The sequence below is a fragment of the Onychomys torridus genome, chromosome 7, assembly GCF_903995425.1.
Source record: "Onychomys torridus chromosome 7, mOncTor1.1, whole genome shotgun sequence".
In the NCBI taxonomy this organism is placed as follows: Eukaryota; Metazoa; Chordata; class Mammalia; order Rodentia; family Cricetidae; genus Onychomys; species Onychomys torridus.
This window is the reverse complement of record NC_050449.1, coordinates 65,679,917-65,704,645: the sequence shown is the minus strand read 5'-3', so window position 1 is coordinate 65,704,645 and position 24,729 is coordinate 65,679,917. Positions and strand designations below refer to the sequence as shown.

Here is a 24,729-nt window from a genome sequence, read left to right as displayed (position 1 = left end):
GCAACTTGTCAGCTCTATTGTTGCCGAGCGGGTGAGTCACTTGGGCTCCGGGTCGCCGCCGCTCTCTCCTCCCTCGCCGGGCGCGGGCTCGTTCCGTACTCCGCCTCGGGGGACCCCCGGAGCCGAGCCGCCTCGGAAACTTGCGGGAGCCCCCGAGCCACGCGTGGGTTCCCGCAGCTCAGCGGTAACCGGGCTCACCCGCCTCTGCCCTTCCCTCGGTGGGGATGCGTGGGGGTCTGGCGTGGCGGCCGGCGCCCCCCAAGCCCGAGCGCTGCCCCGCGCTCTCCCTCTCACGTCGGGCCTCCGGGTCTCCGCCGCTCAGCTTGTCTTCTCTGCCCTACGTAGGACCTGCTAGAAGTGGCTGAAGATGAATCCCCAGCAGCAGCGCATGGCCGCGATCGGGACCGACAAGGAGCTGAGCGACCTGCTGGACTTCAGTGCGGTATGAGCGCTTTCCTCCGCATCTTGGGGTTCTGCTGAGGTTTCCCGAGATCGCGAGCCAGGGAGGAAAGGGGGAAAAGCGACATGGCAGCGGCCAACTCCGTCTGCTTTTCAGCGATAGTTCTGAGGGCTGGAGTCCAGCTCCCCCAAGTTGGACACCTGAACTTTGATGTAATGTCTAGACTTGCAGATTTCAAACTTTAATGCCAGAGGGGTCATTTGATTTAACCAGTTGCAAGAACAATGCAATCATGAGCTTTGGTTGACTCACTGCCTAGCCCTGATGATTATTAGGGGTTTTACACTTTATATGAAAGAGAGGTGTTTTTTTTTTTTTTTTTTTCTTAAAACTGGTCCCGGTATTTCCCTCTCCAAGACTTCATGTGGCTTGTGGTACCTGAAAGGTGTCAGCTTCAGAAAAGTCAACCTAGTGCTAGAATTCCCAGCCTTCTGAGCTGAATACATATGCAGTGTGTATATATAATATGGAAAATGATTCAAAAATAAAAGGTGAAGCCACAGAGCCCATTGCCCTTATTTCTTACTAATGTTTTGAATTTCAACATTAACTGCTCCTAGAAGGCAGGGTCAATACCTGCTGTATTAGAGCTGTTATTATCTTTCCTGTATGTGGTAATTTCATCGGACATGATTCTGATTGCAAGTGCTATTAAGTAATGTTAATGTAATGAGAATCACTTAGGGCCAAAGTGAAGATCATGGGTAAAAATTTACTGTTTAAACTTAATTATCTTGGAATCTTGCCTGTGGCTGGGTTTTCATTGCAAATGTCACCGGTTTTCCCAAGAAGTATTAGTAAATAATATCACTTGTTATTGCCACACTTGGTCTCAATGTGGGCTTCCATTTTTATTTCAAATTCTTTATGAAAATTAAGGAACTAATTGATGATACTTGGGGAGCTTTTCTTTGCAAGCAGTATAGATGAATTTCAAGATTAACAGATAGATTTGGGTTATTTTGCAGATGTTTTCTCCACCTGTTAATAGTGGGAAAACAAGACCCACGACACTGGGAAGCAGTCAGTTCAGCGGGTCAGGTAAGATGACGCTAAAAATCAGAAATTTATATTTGAGTGCTCTGAGGCATTTTACTAGAAAAGCATAAAGCATTTTAGTGTCTGCCACACCATCCTGTACTGTGTCGGGTTAAAATCACACACTGAAAAGCAGTCTCAAACTTGGAGCGTTGTCTTAAAGATTCCTTGATATGTTTTAAAGAATTTCAACATGGAGTTAAAGTTGCTCTCTTTTTGTGAATGTTAAGATTGAAAATTGTCTTGAACATGGTGAATTGTGTCATGATTGTATTTAGAAAGATGCCCGAAGAAGGCACTCTGTGGTTCACTGGTGTTCCTTTTATATATGCAGCCATTTAATATATTTTCAGCTCATTAGCGTTAATAAATCCCCGCTTCTAAAATGGATAAATGTATTATTGATTTATTGCATAAAAGGTAGAATTGAGACAAACAATAATTAGTAAGTTGTATTTATTTAAGAAATGGCTCTTATATTGGAAATCATTTTGTGGACATTAAAATGTTAATTTTATGTTAAAAATAAACGAAACCTTATTTATTTATTTTTTCTTTGTTTTTTTTCCTTATATTTATTTTAAATGACATATGTTAGATGAGTAAATTTTTGTCCTGTTATCATTATATTAGTATATTTTTTAAAGTTACATTTCTAAGTCAATACTGTTAATGTTAAATTTGTTTGCTTTTGGTATACTGCTTTGTCATATTACTAAACAGTGTCCCAACAAACTTACAATTTAAAAAGACGTGTTCTAGAGCAGGGTATATCCTCGTCTATAGAAGCTGTAATTTCTGTTTTCCCAAATCTGTTCCTCAGTGTCCAGAGCGGTGGAAAGGGAGCAGTGAGAGAGCGCTGTCCTGAGGAAGCGGCTCTTAGCTTTCTGGGCAGAAGCTCAGTCCCTGTGTTTTGATCAGCGCTTTTTGTTTACTTAGTAAAGTCATAGTTGGTTTCCAGAGTGCTGAGAGCAGAATTCATTTTATATCTGGCTTTAATGTTTTATTTTATTTCTACTTCATATTTAAAAAGTGTTTCTGCTTAAAATCACACATTAGGTTAGCTGGGTTTCATTTTAATTCTGACATTACAGCATGTTGGAAACTATAGGATGCCTGTCATCTAACGTACCAAACAGGAGAATAAAAAGCATTTTTGGATTTCATATAGCCTGACGGCTAGTATTCTTGATTATAAAGATATGAAATGTTAACCAGATTCCAGTTCTTCTTCCACCTCTTCCCCTTTGCTAGTAATCACTGGGGCACCTTCTGCTTTTGGGATAGAGAAGAAGAAAGGTCTCTGTAGAGACAAGGCTGTAGTGCGGCCCTCCACTAGCATTTAGAGGACATCGTAATTTTTACACCTAAGTTCATTGTTACCAACTTTTAGATGGACATTTGTAAGACATGGTAGGTGCCTGGTATGCTCGGTGAGTCCTGATTGCAATTTTATACTGCTTCAACTCAAGTTGTGGAAAACATGTAACTGGGCATTGATTAGGATAGGAACAGTAGAAACTTGTTATGAGAGTGTAATTATACTTATTTTTAAAAATTCAGAACGACTTCTGCTATGAAAATATCTGCTGGATTGCACCTCTGCAAGGCCTTGTCACACAAATGTTTGTGATAGAAGTCACAGTCATTTCTCTGGATTAAGATGTTATTTAGACTTAAATTTCTATATTCTGTGGATATAGCAATATTTAGCTGTGAGGTTTGTTTAAAAAGAATTATAACAATAGTGAGATTTAAATTTCAAAATGAGAAAATTGCATGAGGTTATTTTACAACAAAATATCTGGTGGATACAGTCTTATCTCAAAGTGGATATTTAAAAGAAACTGGCACAGTAGTAGTCTGTGTATGTACCGCACCTCTATCTTACTGACATTTCAAAGGATATTTGTAATACACTCTAGTTTCTATTGATGCGCAGCATATAAGATGTGAAGATCTCATGGTCCTTTTGAAGAGCTGTGTGTAAAGACTAGAGGTTTTTGCCTTTGGAGTAACATTCGAGACTCTCATCTTTTGCTTTGTGAGAGCTGCAGTTTATAATGTGCAATATTACATCCTCCTCATTATTTGTCCCTTAAAAGAAGGACTTAATTTTGTAGTTGATTATTTTTGAAATATAACCCAAATTATGTACAATACTTTTGGATTTTCTTCTTACCTGAAGTACCTAATATATTCTATAGAATGAGATGTTCCTTTTATCTTCTTTTTGAAACAAAACAAATAACTTGCAAGTCAGTATAGAAAGACAAATGCATATTTATTACTTGAATCTGTACAGTGTCATTTCTTCCTCAAGTGTTATTTCCTTTGCATTATAGGTAGACTGTAAATTAGTCTACATGGTGTGAGAGGTCGTGTGAGATGTTCTGTACTGACCTTGTGATAAGTATGTCTTTGGAAATGGAAGGTGGGGTACATCAGCTTCAAATATAGTTTATAAGAAATAATATATACATCTGAGTATAGTGGCTCACGCATGTAATCTCAGCCGAGAGGCAAGGAGGAACAGAAATTCAAGGTCATCTTTGGGTACATAGTTAAAGGCCAGTGTGGGCTACATGAACCTGTCAAAACAAACAAGCCAACATCACAAACAACAACGAAGGGAACTGCCCCCAGATGCTGTGTTGTTTTCCCATTTCCCTCCAGTGGTAATATCTTGCTTAAGTGTCATAAATAGGGGATTGATAGTGGTAAGGTAAAGACATCCTCATGCTGCCCTTTTATACTTGCATACACTTTACTACTAATTAAAAAATCCATAACATTATTATTTTCTCTCCATTAGGTATGATAAGATTATTAGACGTGGACCCATCCTATAGCATTTCCAATTGTTAGAGTAGAATTTGAATACATATAGTGAAAAAGAAGTGAAAGCAGAAAACCAAGATTTTACTAAGGTGTTTTAAAACTGAACTATAGTTCAAATAGAAATGGTGATTTTTTTTTTTTTTTTTTTTTTTTTTTTGTTATTGTTTTTTGAGACAGGGTTTCTCTGTAGCTTTGGAGCCTGTCCTGGACTAGCTTTGTAGACCAGGCTGGCCTCGAACTCACAGAGATTCCACCTGCTTCTGCCTCCCAAGTGCTGGAATTACAGGCGTGTGCCACCACCGCCTGAAATGGTGATTTTTAAATAAAAAGGAAACTAAGTTGGCCTGTCACTCAAGGTATTTTCAGGTTAAGAGTGGGGTGTGGGTCTCAGTGTATACCATTTAGTGTTAAGATTGAGGATAACTAAGTTTTAGTATTATATGTATGATAAGATTCAAATTTTAGATAATTGTACTGATGAATAGTAACTGCAGACTCAGCAGGTATATGGGGACACGTAATATTTTAAGTTAAAATGGTTTATTAAGGTAAAGGATAAGTAGCAAAGAGGTCTTTTTGGAAAACCTTGTAAATTTAAGTACAAACTTGGGAAACAGAAAAATGAAACACAGTATTGTAGCTGTGAACACTGTGTTCTTGAGAACAGTTCTGCAGTGACCCTTCAGATCACAGTGCTTGGGACTTGTTATACTTAGTGAAATGTGTGTATAATTGATGGATCATTTTTGTCTTTTCACCAACAGCTTATATATAGATTTATATTTCTGTTTTTAACTATCTCTTGGTATATTGTCTTCCCTGAGTTTCACAGTGGTTCTTTTGGATAAGAAAATAAAAACATTCAGGCTTAATTATAATCACAGTTGTTTCTACATTTTGGTTTTATGGGACCATAGCGTGTACACAATTATTAAAGCCAGATACTCTTTTGTGTACTTAAATAATTAGTAATCATTCTTGAAATTCACTGCCTGCTTTATATTTTTGAAGACTTGGGCATCTTGTTATAAGAGAGTACAGTTAGATAGAGGTACTTATTAGGATGGTGTTTCTGGACAGTGCATAAGCTAACTTAAAAGAAAAATAAAACTAAAAAAAAACGAACAAGAGACCAAACAGACTGCTTTTGGGTGTCACCTGAATGTGTACTTTTAGTTGGGAATGTTGAGATTACAAATCTAATGTGTTTAAGGAATAAAGTGAGAAAACCAACATATCACCACAGAAGGCTAATGAATGGTATTCTGCTTTGTTAAATAGTTGAGCCATATGATTGTCAGTCAGATAACCATTTATTAATTACTACTTTATGCAGCCTGGTCTTGTAATACTATCATTTGGGAAGATGGGAAATAGAGAAGGTCATAGACTGGAAGTGGAGACATTTCATTGTTACGTGTAAAGATAAAGTAGAAAACTGGAGGGTAACCTTCTGTATATACAGAATATCAAGAACTACATATTAATGCATTAATTTATGTTGAGTTCATAAGAGGGCTGTGCTTTAGAATGAGGAAACTAACTTAACTTACAGTTTAATTTAGTGTTGACTGGTAAAGGCAATATGCAGGATTATTCAGTGAGGAGAACGCACCTCCCAGGTGTTGGAATAGTATAAAGTAGTAATTTGATGTGACTAAAAGATCTATATAGTTTGAGGAAAGAGAAGTTGGCTTTAACTGATTGCCATTCCAGAATTCATATTTGCCGACTATTATCTGGAGCTGAATTTGTTTGGGTCACATTCAGATATTATCACTTACTAGGTTGGAGGACATGGGTGAGTTACCTAGCCTCTGTAGGCTACTATTCTTAATCTGTAAGGTAATAGCTACTGGTAAGTTTGTTACAGGGTCAGAGAAGCTAATAAGTGGGAAGCCCCGAGAACAGCACTCCATGTGCAGTAGATTGTGGCGGAATAAATTGGGACTGGGAAGGCACTAGACTAAGGAAACATTTATTTAGGAAGGTGTACTAATCTAGAGATGAGATACTAAGGTTTGGATTTAGCCACAGTGTGTGGGAAGTAGGAAGAAGGTACTAGGAGTAAAGGATTTACAGAATCAGAATCTGAGTTGAGTTCTGTGGGTAAGAAGAGAACAGCTCAGGGCTGCAGTTCTGCTGTGATTGGAGGGTGGAGTTGTGACATAATGAAGATGAGTTGTTTGGAGTCTTAAATTTAACACAACCTTCTTGGGGGAGTATTCAGTGGTAGAACAGTTACCTCGAGTGATAAACCATTGAATTTGATTCTTGTGTTGTAAAAAACAAACCAAATAAAAAACAAGGAACAGCCCCCTACACACTTCCCTACCCCAGTAACAAAAGACACATATAAATTCAAATGACTCAAAACTCCTATGGCTAATTTGGAGATTTTTGAGAGGAAAGTGCTGGGAAATGAGTTAAAGTGTTGTTTTAGAAAAAAAAAAAAAAAAGCCCAAACAACTCACCCTTACATCTGCCTATAAAATTAATGGGTAGTTGTCAACTGTCAAGAAAACTGGAGAACAGGGAGAAGAAAATCACCCTTACTTCACTGTGGCCAGAGAAAACTGTTCGGTTTTGATTTATTTCTTTTAGTCTTTTTTTTTTTTTTTTTTCTACCTAGAAGTGCTGTATTTGTATTTGCCAAGGTGAAATCTTAATGGTAATTCCACTTTATACCCACCCCCTAAAAATTTCACTCCATATTCTATCATGAGCATTTTTTCTTGTTATATGCTCTACCAACTTGGTTTAAAATAGTTGCATCTCTTGCATGGAGTAGGTACAGAAATATTTCAATTTTCTGATTCCTTGAATATAGCGGTTTTGTTAATTTTCCTTTTGATATGATAATGTAATGAACACTTTTTGTACACATGTATATGTGCATACACACACATTTTCCCCTTTGGTAAGGGATACAGACTTTCCCCCCATATCTATAAGTTATAATTAAGGAGTTAATGAATTCTGTAGGGAAATGAACTCAGTGAGATATATGATGAGGCTAAGGGTTGATGTTAATGGTGGATTTAGATGTATAGAATCTGACTTTGATTATTTAAGGTAAAGGTACAGATGCTTATTAGCATGAATGGAGGGTGGTGGTGACAAGTCCACTACACCAGTGTTATATATAGAGGGTTTATGCAGTTAGTGGAGAGAATTCCCTTCAGTCTTTGACTTGTGCTTATTAAGATGCAGAGGAACCAGTTGAGTTAGTGAGTAAGTCCTTGAATTATGGCTTTTCAGGAAAGAGGCACAGTTGTGTAGTGGGTGGAGTTGACCTTCAGAACCATGCAGTTGGCCTGGAATTAGTGCTTTGAATTTACTAGCAGTGTGGCCCTAAGCACATCATTTAAATCCCTTGAGCATACTTTCCTTATTTGTGTAAAGTAGGTAATACTCATTTTTAGAATCCTAGTGAGGATCAAATAAAGTTACTTATTGTGTATTTTGCATATCATAAAGCTAACTCAAATGGTTACTATTGCTGTTGTGGCATCTCCCCCTTCCCTTTTTCTCTTTTATTTTCTTTCTGAGACAGGGTTTCTCTGTGTAGCTTTGGTGCCTGTCCTGTATCTCTCTCTGTAGCTCTGTAGACCAGGCTGCCCTCGAACTCACAGAGATCCGCCTCGCTCTACCTCCCAAGTGCTGGGATTAAAGGCGTGAGCCACCACCCTATGGTCCTTTTTTCCTTAAACAGAATATCACTGTGCTGTCCTAGAGCTAACTCACTGTGTAGTCCATAGCAGATTTGAATTTATGGTAGTCCTCCTGCCTCAGCCTCCAAAAAGCTGAGATTACAGGCATGAACTACCATGTCCATGCTGCAGTTTCTTCTTAACTAGAATTTATGGGTACATTAACAGTAATAATAATTATAATCAGCAATGTATAGCCAGTGTTTATATAATTGTTAAGATAGGTATTGTTCTAAATAGTTTAAAGTATTATCTTTGTGGTGGTAGAGTTGAGTAAATGCCTCATGAGGGCAACATATCAAGCTGCTCTTTAGATGTGATAGAGTTAGATGTGTTTTTGCATGTTACATGTATAAGACATAAGAAAACCCAAGAGTAGCTTTGAAAGATCAGCTGGTTACCAAGGAACTTAACTGCAGTTTACTTTCTTCTTTTTCTTTAGATTGTTTTTTCTTCTTTTTTTTTTTTAAATTAAATTTTATTTCTATTTCTTTTTTTATATGCATTTGTGTTTTTGCCATGGGTGTCAGTGTCCCCTGAAACTGGAATTACAGACAAGATGTGAGCTGCCATGTCGGTGCTGGGAATTGAACCTGGGTCCTCGGGAAGAAGAGTGAACACTCTTAACCCCTGAGCCATCCTCCAGCCCCTTAGATTGTTTCTTCTTAAGGTTGTTTTTTGTAGACCAGGTACTATAGGGCACAGAATAGTGAATGGAATGAGATTTTTGCAAACCTTCTATGCTTAGGTCTCACTATTCCTTAGATATAAGTAGTGGTAGTGTTTTTTCCACCTGCTTGAAATTCTTTTTAGTTTTTCAAGATGGTTTCTCTGTGTAGCTTTGACACCTTTCCTGGAACTCACTCTGTAGCCCAGGCTGTCCTCAAACTCACAGAGATCTGCTTGGCTCTCCCTCCCAAGTGCTGGGATTAAAGGTATGTGCCACCACCGCCCAGCCTGCTTGAAATTCTTAATGGAATAAAAATTATATAACCTGAGAGAGTAGCTGGGAGACAGGCTTGGAGAGACTGCAGAAGTTTTTGGGGTAGAGTAGTGGTTCTCAACCTATGGCTCACGACCCTTTTTGAGGCATGGGTTGAATGATCCTTTCACAAAGATTGTCTAAGACCATGGTAAAACACAGATATTTACATTATAGTTAATAACTAGCAAAATTACAGTTGTGAAGTAACAATGAAAATTATTTTAGGCTGGGGGTCACCACAACACAAGGAACTGTAAGGAAAGGCCACAGCATTAGGAAGATTAAGAACTAGTGGGTTAGAACTTCTCCACTTTTCTCACGTGGTAGAGAAAGAATGCACTGCAAATTAGCAGAAGCAATCTTAACTAAATTTCCTGTATTTCACTTCCTAATGCATGTTGTAAACAAGCTTGTTGTAAAACTGAGGCTCTGAAGATTACCATGCTTAACACATGGCCCTGCTTGTCCTGCTCTGCTTTGTCCCTGGAGACAGGGCCAGGGATGGGTCACTGGTCTGTCCTCAGTTAGGCCTAGTTCTAGAGCGCATTCGTTAGCTGTCCTTTTCTTGTTCTTACAGATAACTGCATTTAAAGCAAGAGTAGCGATTTATTATTTTTATTTTATGTGTATAGGCATTTTGCCTGCATGAGCATGCCTGGTGACCACGGAGGCCAGAAAAGGATGTTGAATCCCTTGGAACGAAAGTTACAGATGGTTATGGGCCATTGTATGAGTGCTATGGGTTGCATGTGAGTCCTTTGCAAAAGCAGCCAGTGCTCTTCACCACTGAGCGCTCTCTCTAGCCCCCATCCTATAATTTTTAAATATACATTTGAAATGGGAAGAAAAATTATATTTTTATAAAGATACCTTTATTTTTTTTTTCTGTGTTTAAAGTGTTCTCTCTTGTGTTGCAGGTTAAAATGGTGGTCTTAGAGTGACCATGATGAGTCATTTAAGCTCTTTGAGGCTGCTTAGGGACTTAAAGATCACACAGAAATGAAAAACAGATTAAGGATTGGTTACTAGTCTTTATTCTAGCCGATCATGAGTCAGAGATGAAATCTTCCAAGTAATATAATAAAACAATCTGAGATAACTTACAGGATAGACTTGCCTTTTTTTTTTTTTTTTTTTTTTTTTTTTTTAAAGCTTTGCTATTACATCTCAAAATCCTTTTTGTTTTTAATACTGGAGATCAATAAAAATGGTGGTTTTTACCTATAATTAATTGTAGCATGTAGAAGACTAAAGCTGAAGAATTGTGAACTTGAGGTTAATTTGGGTCTTATAGTGAAATCTGGGTCAGCCTAGCCTAAAGAATGCCAAACCAAAAGAATCAAAAGTTAGAGAAAGTTTGTCCAAGATGTGGTTTTATCCACTGCTTTGGGCTTAAGAGGGCTACTAATTTGGGACTGAGAGGCTCTCAGACTTGTGATAATCAGATTGCTGAAGCATCATTCTTGGAACCAGGTGGAAGTCCTGGTTCATCTGTGTCCTTGCTTCTGGTGACCTACTGTGAGCAGGATCATGTCATATTAGTGACTGTAACACTACTTCATTGGTGGCTGACAGTGCAGGTTGGACATAGTGTGACAGGCTCTTCCACTCTCTAAACAGAGCTGTGAGTATTTGTGAGCATGGCAAGATTTGTGTTAGGAGCCACCACACTTCTGTCCTGGAGGCACACCTTGTTTGGAAGCTGTTGGAGGTGGACGAAGTTTGCTTGTGTTATAGGACAGGAGAAAACACTAACCTCACTTTGAAGTTATAGTAGAGACACGGTGTGGCCACATGTCGGTTCTGAGTCGACTACTTGTGGGGCAGGCTTGAAAATTCTGAGTTCTTCTGAGTTGTAAGTTTCTCTGAGGCTTTGTTTGGAAGCTCTATCAGATGAAGCTGTCCTTGTTATCCGTCAGAGGTTCTGGGTGTTGTCATCTCACAATTTTGTAAGCTGTTTTGCAGTGTTGGTTCCAGTTTAGAATAAAGCTAAAGAGAAGGCTTTTTTCTTACGTCGAATCTCTTGGGGCTGGCAAGATAGGTCAGTGGTAAAGGTGCTTCCTGCCAAGCCTGATGACCTGAGTTTGATCCCCGCAGCTCACTTGGTTGGAGAAGAGAACTGACTCTCATGAGCTGTCTTCTGACCTCCACGTGCACTTTGTGTCATATTTGCACTCCCTCTCCCATAAATAGGACGAAAATCCAGCATCTTATATTGAATCTGTTGGTGAGAACACATGGACATCTTAGATGGATTAAAACTTTCTTTTTTCTTTTTTTGATTTTTCGAGATAGGGTTTCTCTGTGTAACTTTGCGCCTTTCCTGGAACTCTTTTGGAGACCAGGCTGGCCTCGAACTCACAGAGATCCGCCTGGCTCTGCCTCTGGAGTGCTGGGATTTAAGGGGTGTGCCACCACCACCGGGCGGAATTAAAACTTTCTAATTAGGCAGGTATTTGGAGGCATTTCAAGGCTCTCCCAGATGTCCTTAGTGTCTGTTACCTGAGTGTCAGCTGTCTGTTTTTATTCTAGGTTAAGTGTGTTTTGTTGCAGCAACTCCCATGTCCAGGCCATAGATGCATAGTTGCTGAGTTGTAATTTTGAAACCCAGAAAAGTCTTAAAATTTTTACCTACAAATTTAGTAGATAGACTGTTTTGCTGGTAATATGTGGTTTAGTATGAATGGATGCTATTGATACTATGTCCCCAGTTTTGTATGGTTATCAGATGTTGGAGCAGTTTGTAACATAGTTTATATAGTATATTTTCTTTTCTAAAATCTGAAAACCTCCACCTACCTAAACTTTTTTTTTAAACTCACAAAAAATTTCTTTATATTAAAAGTGTAGACTAGAAACTTTAAATACAGAAAAAAATGTGGTAAATTAGTTCTATAACCGATTCTTGGGCTAGAGGATTTTCAGGCTGAGTTTGTTCTTTGAGTGTCTTCTTTAATAGGCTGATTTAGCGACTTAGATTCTACTTTGAGGATAAGCTAGCTGTCTTTGGGTCAGTGAATACTCACACTTCTCTGTTCACTTAAAGATACAGGAAAACACTCAAGGAACTCTCGGTGTAACACTTTTCATTCTCTTCATTTTCTATATAACCAGCATTAGATGGTCCCCTTCAAAAGGAAGCCTCATTCTTTACCACTCCCTTTCTGGATTTTGTTAGTTGCCTGGTAGCAGACAGAGAAGAAAATCCTCCCAGCTCCATGAGGAAAATGTGGGGCCGTTATACTTAGAGGGGATAGACAGAGTCACTCTGATTTTTTTTCTTTTTGAAAAGTTTTCAGATAAATGGCGTAGTTTTTATTCCTATGATATACTCATGGCAGTGTTTTTCCTTAAGAAAAAAAAAGCCATGATTTTAATGAGTGTGATCTTTAGAGCCTATGGCTGTTAACACAGCTATGGAAGTGATGAAACTTCCATAGTGTAGTGAACTGGGCTTTTGTAGAGTCTGCTCTGACTTTTCCATCTAATTTGCAAACCTGTTTGTTTTACTGTTCCTAATGTTAATTGTCTGAAGATCCATGATCCAATATTGGATAATTAGCTTAGCTGGTAACTGTATGGTAGGAACACAAAGCAGGTTGTATAGCCAAAGTTTCTCTTGTCTTCATATTGACTTATCCCTCTTTTCTAGCCTGTGAGCAGTGCTGCAGTGAGCAGACTCCATTTTACATCAAGATGGCTAGACTCTGAAGACTCACTCAACCAACAAGTTGTAATAGCAATTGGGTACTGCCTAGTGAGTGACTGCCGGAAGGGGTAGTCTCAGTCATTATAAAAATACTTCATAAATATATACTCATATGCTGTTTCCTTCATGATTCTTGTAAGAGGTCGGTAACTGTTCATTTCACAGAGGAAGCAGAAATCAAGAGTGCTGCATGTTTGGTGTGGTTTCTGACTGCCCCTCTAGCAGCGAGCTGATGAACCAGCGGTAGTCACACCTGCACTGATACCAATCTGCACTAGGCATAGTTTGTCTTAAGGAGGAGCGTACTGTCTCTAGAAATCGTTAGAGTTTGTTGTTAAAACAAGGAGTCTAGTGTAGGGTAAGGTTGATATTCTCCAAAGTAAAGTGCTTCAAGATTTGTTTTTATTAAAAAGAAAACAGTATAGTTATGAGTTTATGTAAAACAGGTATGCATTTAACAAATATTTCAAGATGTTAATTGCATACAGCTACAGTCTGAATCATTTTGGGTGAGAATGGGACTTTTATGTCTTATTGTTTAGTTGTCTTTGTGTTTTTGGAAGAATAGGACATTTTATAGTTTTTATGTATTGGAATATTCACAACTATTTTCAGTTGAGATGGTAGAAGAGATTACATCTCCCACTGTAATGCAGCCCCAAGGCTTTTCTGATGGTTTGTAGTAAATGGCACTGAAGAGCACAGGCAAGTGATGTACAAAACTACTCCCTGTAACATACTTTAGAGTACTGTCATCTCTTTATTTGTTGTGACTGGTTGTTATTGTTATTTAGATTATAAAGTCCTTGCAAACAAAAGTGATGTTTTACACTTGGGATTCAGGAAGATACCCCTTTAGGTTCGTAAACTCTTGATTTAGGTTTGCTTATATGTAATAATTTGGAAAGAGATTTAATATTCCAGTTTTTATTTTATTTTTCTTCCCTAGTATACTCTTCCTGGTAAGACAGAGGAAACATTAAGATTTATGAAGATTAGCTGCCTGGAGACCTAAAGTGTGCGTTGTTTAGTAACCTGACCTCTCATTTCTTCTGCAAAGCTCGTAGCCCATTCAGGACTCCACATTTAAGTATCAACGATGGGCAGGAAGTGGCCAAGTGGTGAAGCCATTGAGGTTTTACCATGAGTACAGCTGGTTCTGCAGAACCATAGCCAGCTTTGGCTCTAAGCAATGAGAAGTGATACTTTGATGGTGGTGGTGTGTGCGTGTGCATGTGCGTGTTCTGTTCCCACCCTCTATGCAAAGAATGTGTGGTACGTTTGTTGTTAGCAATGTCACACTGTGGAGAGAATAACTAACTTGTTTGGTTCTTGGCTTAACTGGTCATAGGAACTCAGTTTTATAAGAGCAGTAGGAGCCATTTTACCACCGTCTGGAACTGGTAAATGCCCAGGCCAGGACTTTGAAAGTTAGACTTCTTCCTAAACAACCCTGATTTTTGCCAGTTGATTTGTGCTTTGGCCAGGAAATGAGGTTGTGTAGTTTGCAGTACAGTAGATGTGGGGAAGTATTCTGACGAGCAGAGAAAAGACTTGTTGAGTGGGACTGTGAGTCTGGTCCCTGCTTAATTTATGACAAAATAAATATTTCACTTAGTGCTCTGAGTTACCTTTGGTGAGATTTTAGGGACAAGGCTAGTTTCGTTGATTATAGAAGTATGCTGTCTGCATGTGTTCATGTATAATTTTATTTTGTTCAACGCTGGGCTTCAGTTGAGGGCCCCATGTATACCACTGAGATATATACCTAGTTCCCTGGGAGATTGTAGAGCTAGATACATCTTTAGCAAGTATTTCCTCCTTTTCCTTCTCTTCCTTCCCTCTTTTTTATTTCCTTTTTTTTTTTTTTTTTTTTTTTAGCTGAGGATCGAACCCAGGGCCTAGAGCTTGCCTAGGCTTGATGCCTACCCCCAGTGACACATTTCCTCCAGCAAGGCATCACCTACTTATCCTTCCCAAATAGTTCCACCAACTGGAGACCCAACTATTCAACTATATGAGCCTATTGGGGCCCTTCTTATTCAAATCATCAAACGTCAGTTGAAGTAGTTTATCAGAAGACTTCTTGGTTTATATCAGTCTGGAGCTGTGATAAGATAATAAAAAATTTCATTGCTATAATCTTCCTCACAGTGTTTTCTGCTGGAGCAGTTAACTGATTTAAGACCACTTAATCTGAGGTACCAGCTGTCAGAATACTCTCCTCTATACCTTAGCATTCACAGCTCTCCTCTAAAACATTTTCTTACATAACCTGAGAGAGGAGATCTTATTTTTTAAAATCTCAGTGACCTCCATTGCTTGTAAAACCATGCAGATTTCTGAGAATACCACCTCGGTAGACTCAGTGTTGATGGGTTTAGTTTCTGAAAAATGCCCATTTGCTCCCTGTGGAAAGAGCAGGTTTGTGTTTATTCAGTGGCTCTGAGATGAGATAATTGGTATTTTTATGATATGAATGGAGCCTTTGTGTTTTTGAATGTTGTGAAACAAAGCTGTATTTATAAACACATTTCAAAAAATATAAATGACACTTTTTGGTGAAGATGTTCACTGAATAGCAAGAAAGTTCAGAAAAAGGAGCTTTGTTAACATTTAATAATAACTTAACTGTTTCTTTTGACTATCTCATTGATGTTTAAAGAGTACCTGATTTTAGAAACTTTTACGTTGAAAAAGATGGTGCTATAGTAGAAAAATATTTTATGAGATCAAATGTCCCTTTTACAAGTTTGGTGTTTTAAAATTACTGTCTTGGTTTAAAATATATTCCAAATAAAAATAGTCACAAAAATATCTCTAGGGAAGTCTTGCTTGGTGCCAGATAAAAGTTGAACAGGGTACTATGGTCTAGCTGATTTAGTATAAATAAGCAATATTAAAGTTTTCAGACAAAATCCAAAGTCAATCTTTAGGTTTTGAAAATTAAAGTGGCTAAATTTTTTATTTCTTCTCATTTCCTTTTTCCAAGATTTAAAACAAGAAGGTTTTATTTAACTTTTATTTTACTTGTGTGTATATAAATGCACCCTCTGTGTATGCAGTGCCTGAGGAGGCCAGAAGAAGGTGTCTGATACCCTGGACCCACAGTTACAGATGCAACTCAACCAGGATTATCTGCTCTTAATAGCTGAGCCATTTCTCCAGCACCCCTTTTCAAGATGTTTGTAGACTTTTAACAATTACCTGTTTAGTATAAAAGAATTATATTAACTACCTTTGAAAGCTCAGAAGACTGCGCTAGTGCTATAACAATCTTAATGGTTTGGAAAGATAGAAGCAGAAGTCTCTTTCTTCCTGTACCCTCTCTTCTCCCTTGGTACAGATAAATGCTGTTGGACTTTTTACAGTTTTTCATGTGTATGCAAATGATGCATAGCTCTGATGACTGGGATAACTGGCAGTTAACAGGAGACAGCAAGGAGGGAGGAGGAGTACTGTGCAAAGGGTGATGTTGAGTCCATACTGAATTGAGTAGGTTATTTGGTTTCCTCAATTACTTGTAATACTTGGCATGTTGTAGAAAGTGATGCAATTTCCCAATATATAGGACTTAATGAAGTCCTTCATGCCCCAAAGCCAAACCAAAACCTGAAACATTAGCAGTTCTTCCTAATGTTAGGATTTCAGTTTCACCAACTTCATTATCCTCTTTGTTTAGAAAAGAAACGAGTCAAGAAAGGGACCTGACTCTTGCCTGATCACAGAGTCTGGGGTTTCTTGGCAAGTTCATACTCCTGGATTCTATCCCCAGATTTTCTAACTACCCAGTTTATAATAAACAGAAATGTATCTAGTTACTTCAAGGTTATGTCCAACTTCAAACATATAGCAAAGGCCTTTGTCCTGTGTCGTCACCAAAAGTAGTGGAAAATGAGTGGTAAGAGACTAAGATCTGGGCTGGAGAGATGGCTCAGTGGTTAAGAGCACTGACTGCTCTTGCAGAGGTCCTGAGTTCAGTTCCCAGCAACCACATGGTGGCTCACAACCATCTGTAATGAGATCTAGTGCCCTCTTCTGGCCTGTAGGGATACATGCTGTATACATAATAAATGAATAAATCTTTAAAAAAAAAAGAGAGAGACTAAGATCTATATTAATGAGCATAATCCATTCCTGACCTAAGAATTTCTCCTTGTGCTCTGCCTCCCAATATGGAAGATTAAATTTTCTACACAGGCTTTTACGGGGAACACATTAAGACCACAACATTCTGCTTCTGGTCTGCCCCATTCCTATCCTCACATGTAAAATAAATAGAGTTCATACCAGTAGCCTCCAAAGTCTTAAATCTTTCCAATACCAACTTTAAAGTCTTCGTTTAAATCCAGTCTCATTTACATCTGTTCAAATTAGATTAATCCTGGGACAGATATTCCCCTTTAACTGTGAGCTTGTGAAATCAAAACAAGTTATGTGTGCTCAGTATACCATTGTGGGCAGACATAGAACAGACCTTTTTATTCATGAAGGAAGAGATAGGCAAGAACAGAAGTACTCAGCCTCAAGTAAGTTCAAAACTCAACAGAAGGAACAGTGTTAAATCTTTTAACATTAAAAAAAAGTTTCTTTCTTATGAGCGTGCATGCATGCATGTGTGGTGCCACACATCAATGTAGTGACCAGAGGACAACTTTTGGGGGTCAGTTCTGGATTGTTGAGGCAGAGTCTGTTTCTGCCTTTGTGTTGCAGACTCAAAGTTAACTGGCTTGAGATTTTTCTGGTCTCTGCATCCAATCTTGCTTTAGTAGTGCTAGGATTAAAGATGTATGCAGCTGCATTCAGCTTTGTGTGTGTGTGTTGCCAGGATAGCTCAGATAGCCTCAAGTTCTTTTATTCACTGAGCCATCTCCCCTGTTCCAGCAGTGTTGAATCTTAAAGATAGAGTATTCTGTGTTTTGACTCTATGTTCTACCCTCTGAAAGTACTCAAGAAGTCCCTCCTCTGTGGCCATGCTGGACTTATTAGCTCATGCATGCAGCAACTTTCACAGGTTGGGATCTCAAGCCTGCAGTTTTTCCAGTATGATGTTTTGGTATGGTTCTTGGCTCCACGTTTTACTGTGCATTGCCTTAATAGTGATTCTGCAGTGTTTGTACCCTTGCTGCAAGTCTCTGGACTCTCACCTTGTCTGCAGTATCTGTTAACATTTAGTTGGAGGTGGGAATCAGGCCCTCAGCAAGTCTACTTTCTATGCATGGTGCTGGTAGTTGATGCTTGTGCCCCCCCAAACTGTAGCCCAAGCCATGTGCAGGCTCTCTGGAGCCTTACCTGGAGGATCCAAGGAGTGTTGTTGTATCAGAGTGTGGGGAGTGGACTTGAGTTAGCCTTGTTTCTTATTTCAGTGTGGGACCCTGTCGGTATCGCCCCATGTCTACTGGCTTTCTGCTCACAAGCATGTATGGTATCTCAAAAAGTTTGAGATTTTTCTCTGTTCTCTTCATCTTCTAGCTCCTCAGTAGAATCGCCCTTTGCTAACACCTTTTCCAGTATTCACTTCAAAAATAGTTTTAGCTTTTATTCAATCTCCAGTTCTAAAATTGCCCCTCAATTTCAGTTATTTATTGTATCAAATACTTGACTCTCAGGTACCAGACTCTTCTCTCATAGCTTTGCTGCTGCTGTAGCTGAATACCTGACACTAAGCAGTTTAGGAACAGAAGCTACTACCCATAGTCTGGAGGCTGGAAAGTCAAATGTCAAAGTTCCAATGTGTAGCAAGGGCCTTTCTACATCATCAGGTGCCTATGTGTGAGGACAGTGTGGGCAGGGGACCAGATCCTTTTAGACATTAATCCTTCCACAGGAGTGGAGCCCTCATGACCTGAATATTTATTTCTCCATAGACTTCACCTCCCAGAACTGTTGCATTCTATCATGGGCCTTGGTGGATACAGTCAGACCAAACTAGCTAAGGAATAGAATTCACTAGTGAGGCCTGTTATGTCACATATTTTCTTTGTGAGGTAATAAAATTTTAATTTAGTTTCTTTCATTCATATAAAGCTAGTCAAGTTTCTGTTTTTAAAATAATTTTTTTGGTATTGGGGTTAGAGAACATAGGGCTTTGTTCCTGTTAGGTAAGCACTCCACTACTGTGTTATTATAGCTCTGGATCAGGTTTGTGATTCATGATCCTCTTTTTCATTTATTGTCATGAAATTATTTATTAAGGTATGTAGTCATGTTTTCCTCCCAGTATTGGTAATTGTGTTTTGTCTTTGGTGTTTTTGTTTGTTTTGAGATAGAGTCTCATGTCGCCCAGGGTGGCTGCAAATTCACACTTAACTGTCTTACTAAGGACGGGCTTGAACTTGCTTGGCTGCCTCTGCCTCCCAGCTGCTGGGATTATATGCCTGCACTGTCATGCCTTAAAGAAAGTTACATTTATCTGTGTATTTTCCATTTCTAACGTTACTCATTCCTTGGTGTACACATGCTTCCCTCATCTCATTTTCCTTTTTAATGTAGCTAATGATTATCTTTATTTCTGTTCCTCTAATAAAAGTTGAGCCTTTACATTTTTTCTTTTCTTTTCTTTTTTTTTTTTTTTTTTTTTTTGAGACAGTGTTTCTGTGTGTATCAGTCCTGGCTGTCCTAGAACTCACTCTATAGGCCAGGCTGGGCTTGAATTCTGTTGGAGCCCACTAGGTTTCCTAGTGGCTGTACCCAGCAGCACTGCATAAGAGGTTGATGGGACCACGGGCCTGGGCACCAGGTGACTGTGACTAGCAAGGGGGAGGTCTTTTGCTCCACCCCTTGGCATTGTTATACTTTGGAATAAAGTTCTGGGTTGGTGGATAAGGATCCAGGCCCACCTGAGTCCATCCTGTGTTTTCTCTCCACTCTCTATTTCTAATTAAGTCTCTTAGCCCTCGTTCCTCAAGAGTTCCTGGGGTAAATAAGTGTGGGGGCAGGTCCCCCACAGAACTCACAGAGATTCTGCCTTTGCCTCCTGAGTGCTGGGATTAAAGGCATATGCCATACCTCTGTTGGCTAGCTTTTACATTTAAAGGATCGTTTTGCTGGATTTACAATTCTATACTAATTTTTTTCTTTGTTAGCAGCTTAGAGATTTCTAAAAACATTGTATTTTGGTTTATTGTTTATCACAGTAAGTCAGTAATGATTCTTTATATATAAGTCTTTTCTATATAAGGAACATATTTTATTCCTGTGGCTTTAAAAAGATTTCCTAGTTTTCTGTAATTTGATTATGAGTTTATGTATATTTGATGTTTTACTTATCCAATATTTCATATAATTTGAAAACATTTTTGTTTTGTTATCTTTTTTTTGAGCAACATCCCTGGCTGTCTCTGTAGATCAGGCTGGCCTCAAACTCATAGTGATCCCTCTGCCTCTGCCTCCTGAATGTTGGGATTAATGGCCTGTGCCACCATTGGCTGGGGGCTGGGGGTTTCGGTATCCCTTTTTTTGGGGGGGGGATTCTTTTTTTTGAGACAGGGTTTCTGTGTAGCTTTGGAGCTTTTCCTGGTAGCCCAGGCTGGCCTCGAACTCATAGAGATCTGCCTGCCTCTGCCTCTGGAGTGCTGGGATTAAAGGCGTGCGCCACCACTGCTGGGGGAGTTTTGGTGTCTTTAAATGCCCCTACTCTCTATCCTTTTTGTTAGGACATAGAGGTTAATACTATGAGAATTGTTACTGAGGTAACAAAATCTTTTTTTTCCCCAATATTTTGTTCGGCAAGTCAGTTTTAATGTTTTCTAGTATTGTATCTTTTATTTTTATTTAAGACAAGCTCTCTTTCTCTCTCCGAGTGAGTGATATAGTTTGAATTATTTATTATTTATGTGTATGTGTTTCAAAACCTCACGCCAGGTCTAACCTAATATATATTTCTTCCCATTCCCCCTCTGGACCGAAACTGACGTATAGAACAGCCTCATACTTGCAGCTCTTCTCTTGTTCCTGTGCCCTGAACATTGGGGTTATGGGAGTGCCAGCTTCTAGTATTTTCTTCCACCTTGTCTAATATAGAAAGTTTATATTTTAGATTATGTTATTTTATTTCTCAAAGATCATGTTATTTTGGTCATTTTTAAACCCTTCTCTATTTTTTCTTTTGATTTTCTTTTTTTTTTAAAGATACATTTATTTATTATGTACACAGAAGATGGTGCCAGATCTCATTACAGATGGCTGTGAGCTGCCATGTGGGTGCTGGGAATTGAACTCAGGACCTCTGGAAGAACAGTCGGTGCTCTTAACCTCTGAGCCATCTCTCCAGCCCTCTTTTGCTTTTCTTAAATGAGTGGTTTGTAATAGATGTCTTCAAGTCTTTGTTTAGTAATACCATATTTTTATTCTGGGCCTATTTCTGTTGACAGGGTTTTTTGTTTGTTTGTTTGTTTGTTTGTTTGTTTGTTTTTGTCTTGCTATGGGCCATATTTTCCTGCTAATATACATGACTGGTAAATTTTTATTTCCTTGCCTTTGGATTTTCTTTTAATACTAAAAGAACATGCTTCATTATGAAGTATGGCTTTCAGACTGCTGGTGTACAACTTCAATCCTTACTTTATCCTTACTCTTCTGCTCCATGATAATGAAAGCCTGCCTGGTCCTTTCACAGATGCCTTCAGCACACATAGACCCACTGTAGACACTGTTGATTGGTTGTTGTTGTTTTCATTTTAGAGAATGGAATAAGGTCTCACTGCATAATTCTCTCCTGCCTGGGTCCGTGTCACATAACAATTGTGGTGCTTTTCCGACTGTCTTGGTGTAAAGGGAAAGATTCTGTTAACCAAGAAAGATATTAAGCCATTTTTATTGGAAGCTGTATTGTAAGAGAGTCTATGATGGTACGTCTAAATAAAACCAAAGCATTCTGAGTGCCTCTAAGATGTCATCTCCTGAAGCAGGGAATGAGAGGAGGTTTGATTAGATTCTTGGTGCTGTGAATGTCACTCTATTGAATGTTTAGATTCTGTTTCTGTCTCTGTCTCTGTTTCTGTCTGTCTGTCTGTCTGTCTCTCTTCCCTTTTACGAGACATGGTTTCTCTGTATAGACCTGTGGTCTTGGAACTCACTCTATAGAGCAGTCAGGCCTTGAACTCACAGAGATCTGTCTACCTCTGCCTCCTGAGTGCTGGTATCAAAGGTGTGTGCCACAACAACCTGTTAATTTTTTTTTTTTTTTTTCCTTTTTAGACTCTAGAGCTTTGTTCTGGCAGAAAACAAGTATTTGTATTCCTGCATATTTGTTTTTACACATTTCTCAGGGCAGGGTAGGTCTAGGGCAGTGGTTCTCAACCTATGGGTCTTGACCCTTTTTGGGGTATGTGTGTGCCAAATGGCCTTTCATAGGCATCACCTAAGACCATAGGAAAACATAGATATTTACGTTACGATTCAAAACAGTAGCAAAATTACAGTTATGAAGTAGCAACAAAAATAATGTTATGGTTGGGGTCACTGCAACATGAGGAACTGTGTTAAAATTGAGGTCGCAGCATTAGGAAGTTTAGAATTACTGGTTTAGGGTAACTTTTGTGCTTAGAATAGTCCAGCCATATTTAGTTACTTGGTATAACACTCCTGAGATTCTTTAGAGTACTTGGATTTTCAACATTTACTCCATATATATTCTGCTTCAGCCTTAAAATACCTCACAGCTCCTTTTTTGTTTTAGCCTGCTGTTGTGGAGTGTCACCATAGACTTGTAGGATTTGCCATTAGTAACATATTTGTGGGTTAGTTAGCCTTGAAGGTTTCTAGAGAGATAACTTCTCTAAATAGCTCCCTCCTCTCAACCAATGCCTTAGGAATTGCAGCTGCTGTTGCCTCCCAGAACTCCAGTCTGTTCTGTTCCCTCAGGTCAGGGAGACCACTTTCTGCATGCTGATCTACAGATTATCTCCACACAGGAAATGAAAATGATGGTAGGGTTCACATTGTTTCTCTTTCTTAGGGATTCCAGTTTTATAGTTTGTTTTCCAGTATTGGAAAGCAGGCATTTGATAGGCGTTTTCCACTTTTCTAATTGCTTTGCAGGGGAAAGTTAATTTAGTGCCAATTACTGAAATTGGCTTAAATCAGAAGTCTGCTCTTCTTGTTATTAGAAAGGTAAATGTGGCTGAAAGAAAATGTATAATAGGAAGAGAGGAATCATGATACTTGATTGTGGGCAGTATTGTTGAAACCAGCTGCATCCATCTGGTTACATTGCAGTGTAAATTATGCTCTTGGAGGTGTGTGGTGAGAACATGCAGATAGAACTGCATAGAACCTCATTCTGGTTGATAAGATAAGGTGAGGCACAGTGGGTCATCCAAGATGATGTCATGGTTTTTGTATGACTTATCATTTCAGTGGGGTTAGTAAGTCCCATTCATTATGATTTGGTGCGGCCTGAGATGCCTTTGTGGAGACAGTGCAGTCCTAGTCTGAAGTGCTGTTTGCTGCAGAGTCCACACTTGATTTTTTATAAATGTTTCTAAACGTGTATAATGTTTGCCTAGTACCATCAGGACCTGTAAAGGCACCGTAACTTCTAAACAGCAGAATAAATGTCCAGGAGAACCTTTCTTTCCACTCTTTCAGGAATGGAAAGCCTAGTATATGAGAATTCTTAACTTGATAGCAGTCTTTGTATAAGGTATTCATTAAAAAGAAAAAAAACTAAACAAAGTACCAAACAAACCAGAGTCCTAGCTGTCTAGATAGACAGGAGTGATTCCCAATGGCATTGTAAGTACTTGAGATTTTTTTGTGTGCATTCAGGGAAATAAAGCCATGTTTGCTATGGTGCAGAATCCTTAGGAGGAGATCAGGCCTGAAGTGGTAGCAGTAGATAGACCACAGTTTCCAGGCCTCTATAGAGCATCAGCATACTTCTTCATTGCTGTTCATTCACCTTCCTATATTGTTCACTCGTGCTCAGTTTTCTAGATCAGCAGAGGGAGAAACTGTTCATTCTTTTTGCTATTAAAGATACTCTTCCCACAGAGAAACCACAGACACAGACTGAAGCCAAAATCGGCTTACCTTTAACTGATTTTGTTTGATTCTCTTGAATCCAGTAAGGTTTTAAAAGAGAAAAATAAGATGTTGTGATTTCTTTTTCTTCTTTGAGACACAGAGTCTCATGTATCTCACTCAGGCTGGCTTCCTTGCTATGTGGCCAAGGAAAACCTTGAACTTCTGATTCTCCTTTCTGGACTTCTCAAGTACTTGAATTATAAGCCTGATTTAAGTAGTGCTAAAGCTCAAATCCAGAGCTTTAGGTATAGTGGGGAAGCACTCTACCAACTGAGTTACACTGAAGAGATCATTTTCATAGCGCTTTGAAAAGGCAAAAGCAATAGTTAACCTCAAGTAATATGGTTGGAATCTCACATTGTTTTTATTCATTTCATTAAAGTATTTTAAATGTTTCCTTATATTTTCATTGTTCTCAGCTACTTATCTCATCAGATGTTGCATTATCTTGTACCCTAATTAAATGTACTTTATACGTTTCTATATTTCTTAATATTATGAATATGTATTAATATACAATTTTAACCTATTAATTTAAGTAGAATTTTTACCAAGAAAAATTATGATCCTGTCTTACATTTATCACCAAAATGTAAACCCTTCTTCTGTCTTTGTCTTATTTAGTAGTCTAAGAATAAAGACTATTGTTATGTACAGACAATTAGTAGGTTTATATTTTTATTTTATTTATTTTTTGTCTGTGTTATATGTGAAATTCAGTCTGTATGATGGGAAAAAAGATTTGAAACTCATGCTTGAATGAATTAAAAGTGCTTTAAGATAGTTATTTTTATTTTATGTGTCTTGAAACATAAAATAACATGTTTTGTCTAAATGTGTGTATGTGTGTGCCTGATGTCTGTGGAGGCCAGAAAAGGGTGTCAGATTCCTTGGAACTGGAGTTATACACAGTTGTAAGCTGCCATGTGGATACTGGGAGCTTAACTTGGGTCCT

At 38.6% G+C, this 24,729-nt stretch overlaps 1 protein-coding gene across 7 annotated transcripts in view; it reads left to right on the top strand.

Moving 5' to 3' along the window:
• The window catches only part of Tcf12 (transcription factor 12), a 275,275-nt gene that overhangs the window by 692 nt on the left and 249,854 nt on the right, over positions 1–24,729 (top strand). For all 7 annotated transcript variants that reach the window (XM_036192286.1, XM_036192282.1, XM_036192284.1 and 4 more), the window contains exons 2-3: positions 346–442; positions 1,429–1,501. In XM_036192286.1, the coding sequence (XP_036048179.1) occupies positions 368–442; positions 1,429–1,501 (148 nt within the window). In that variant the 5' untranslated portion in view covers positions 346–367. The remainder of the gene's footprint in view (positions 1–345; positions 443–1,428; positions 1,502–24,729) is intronic.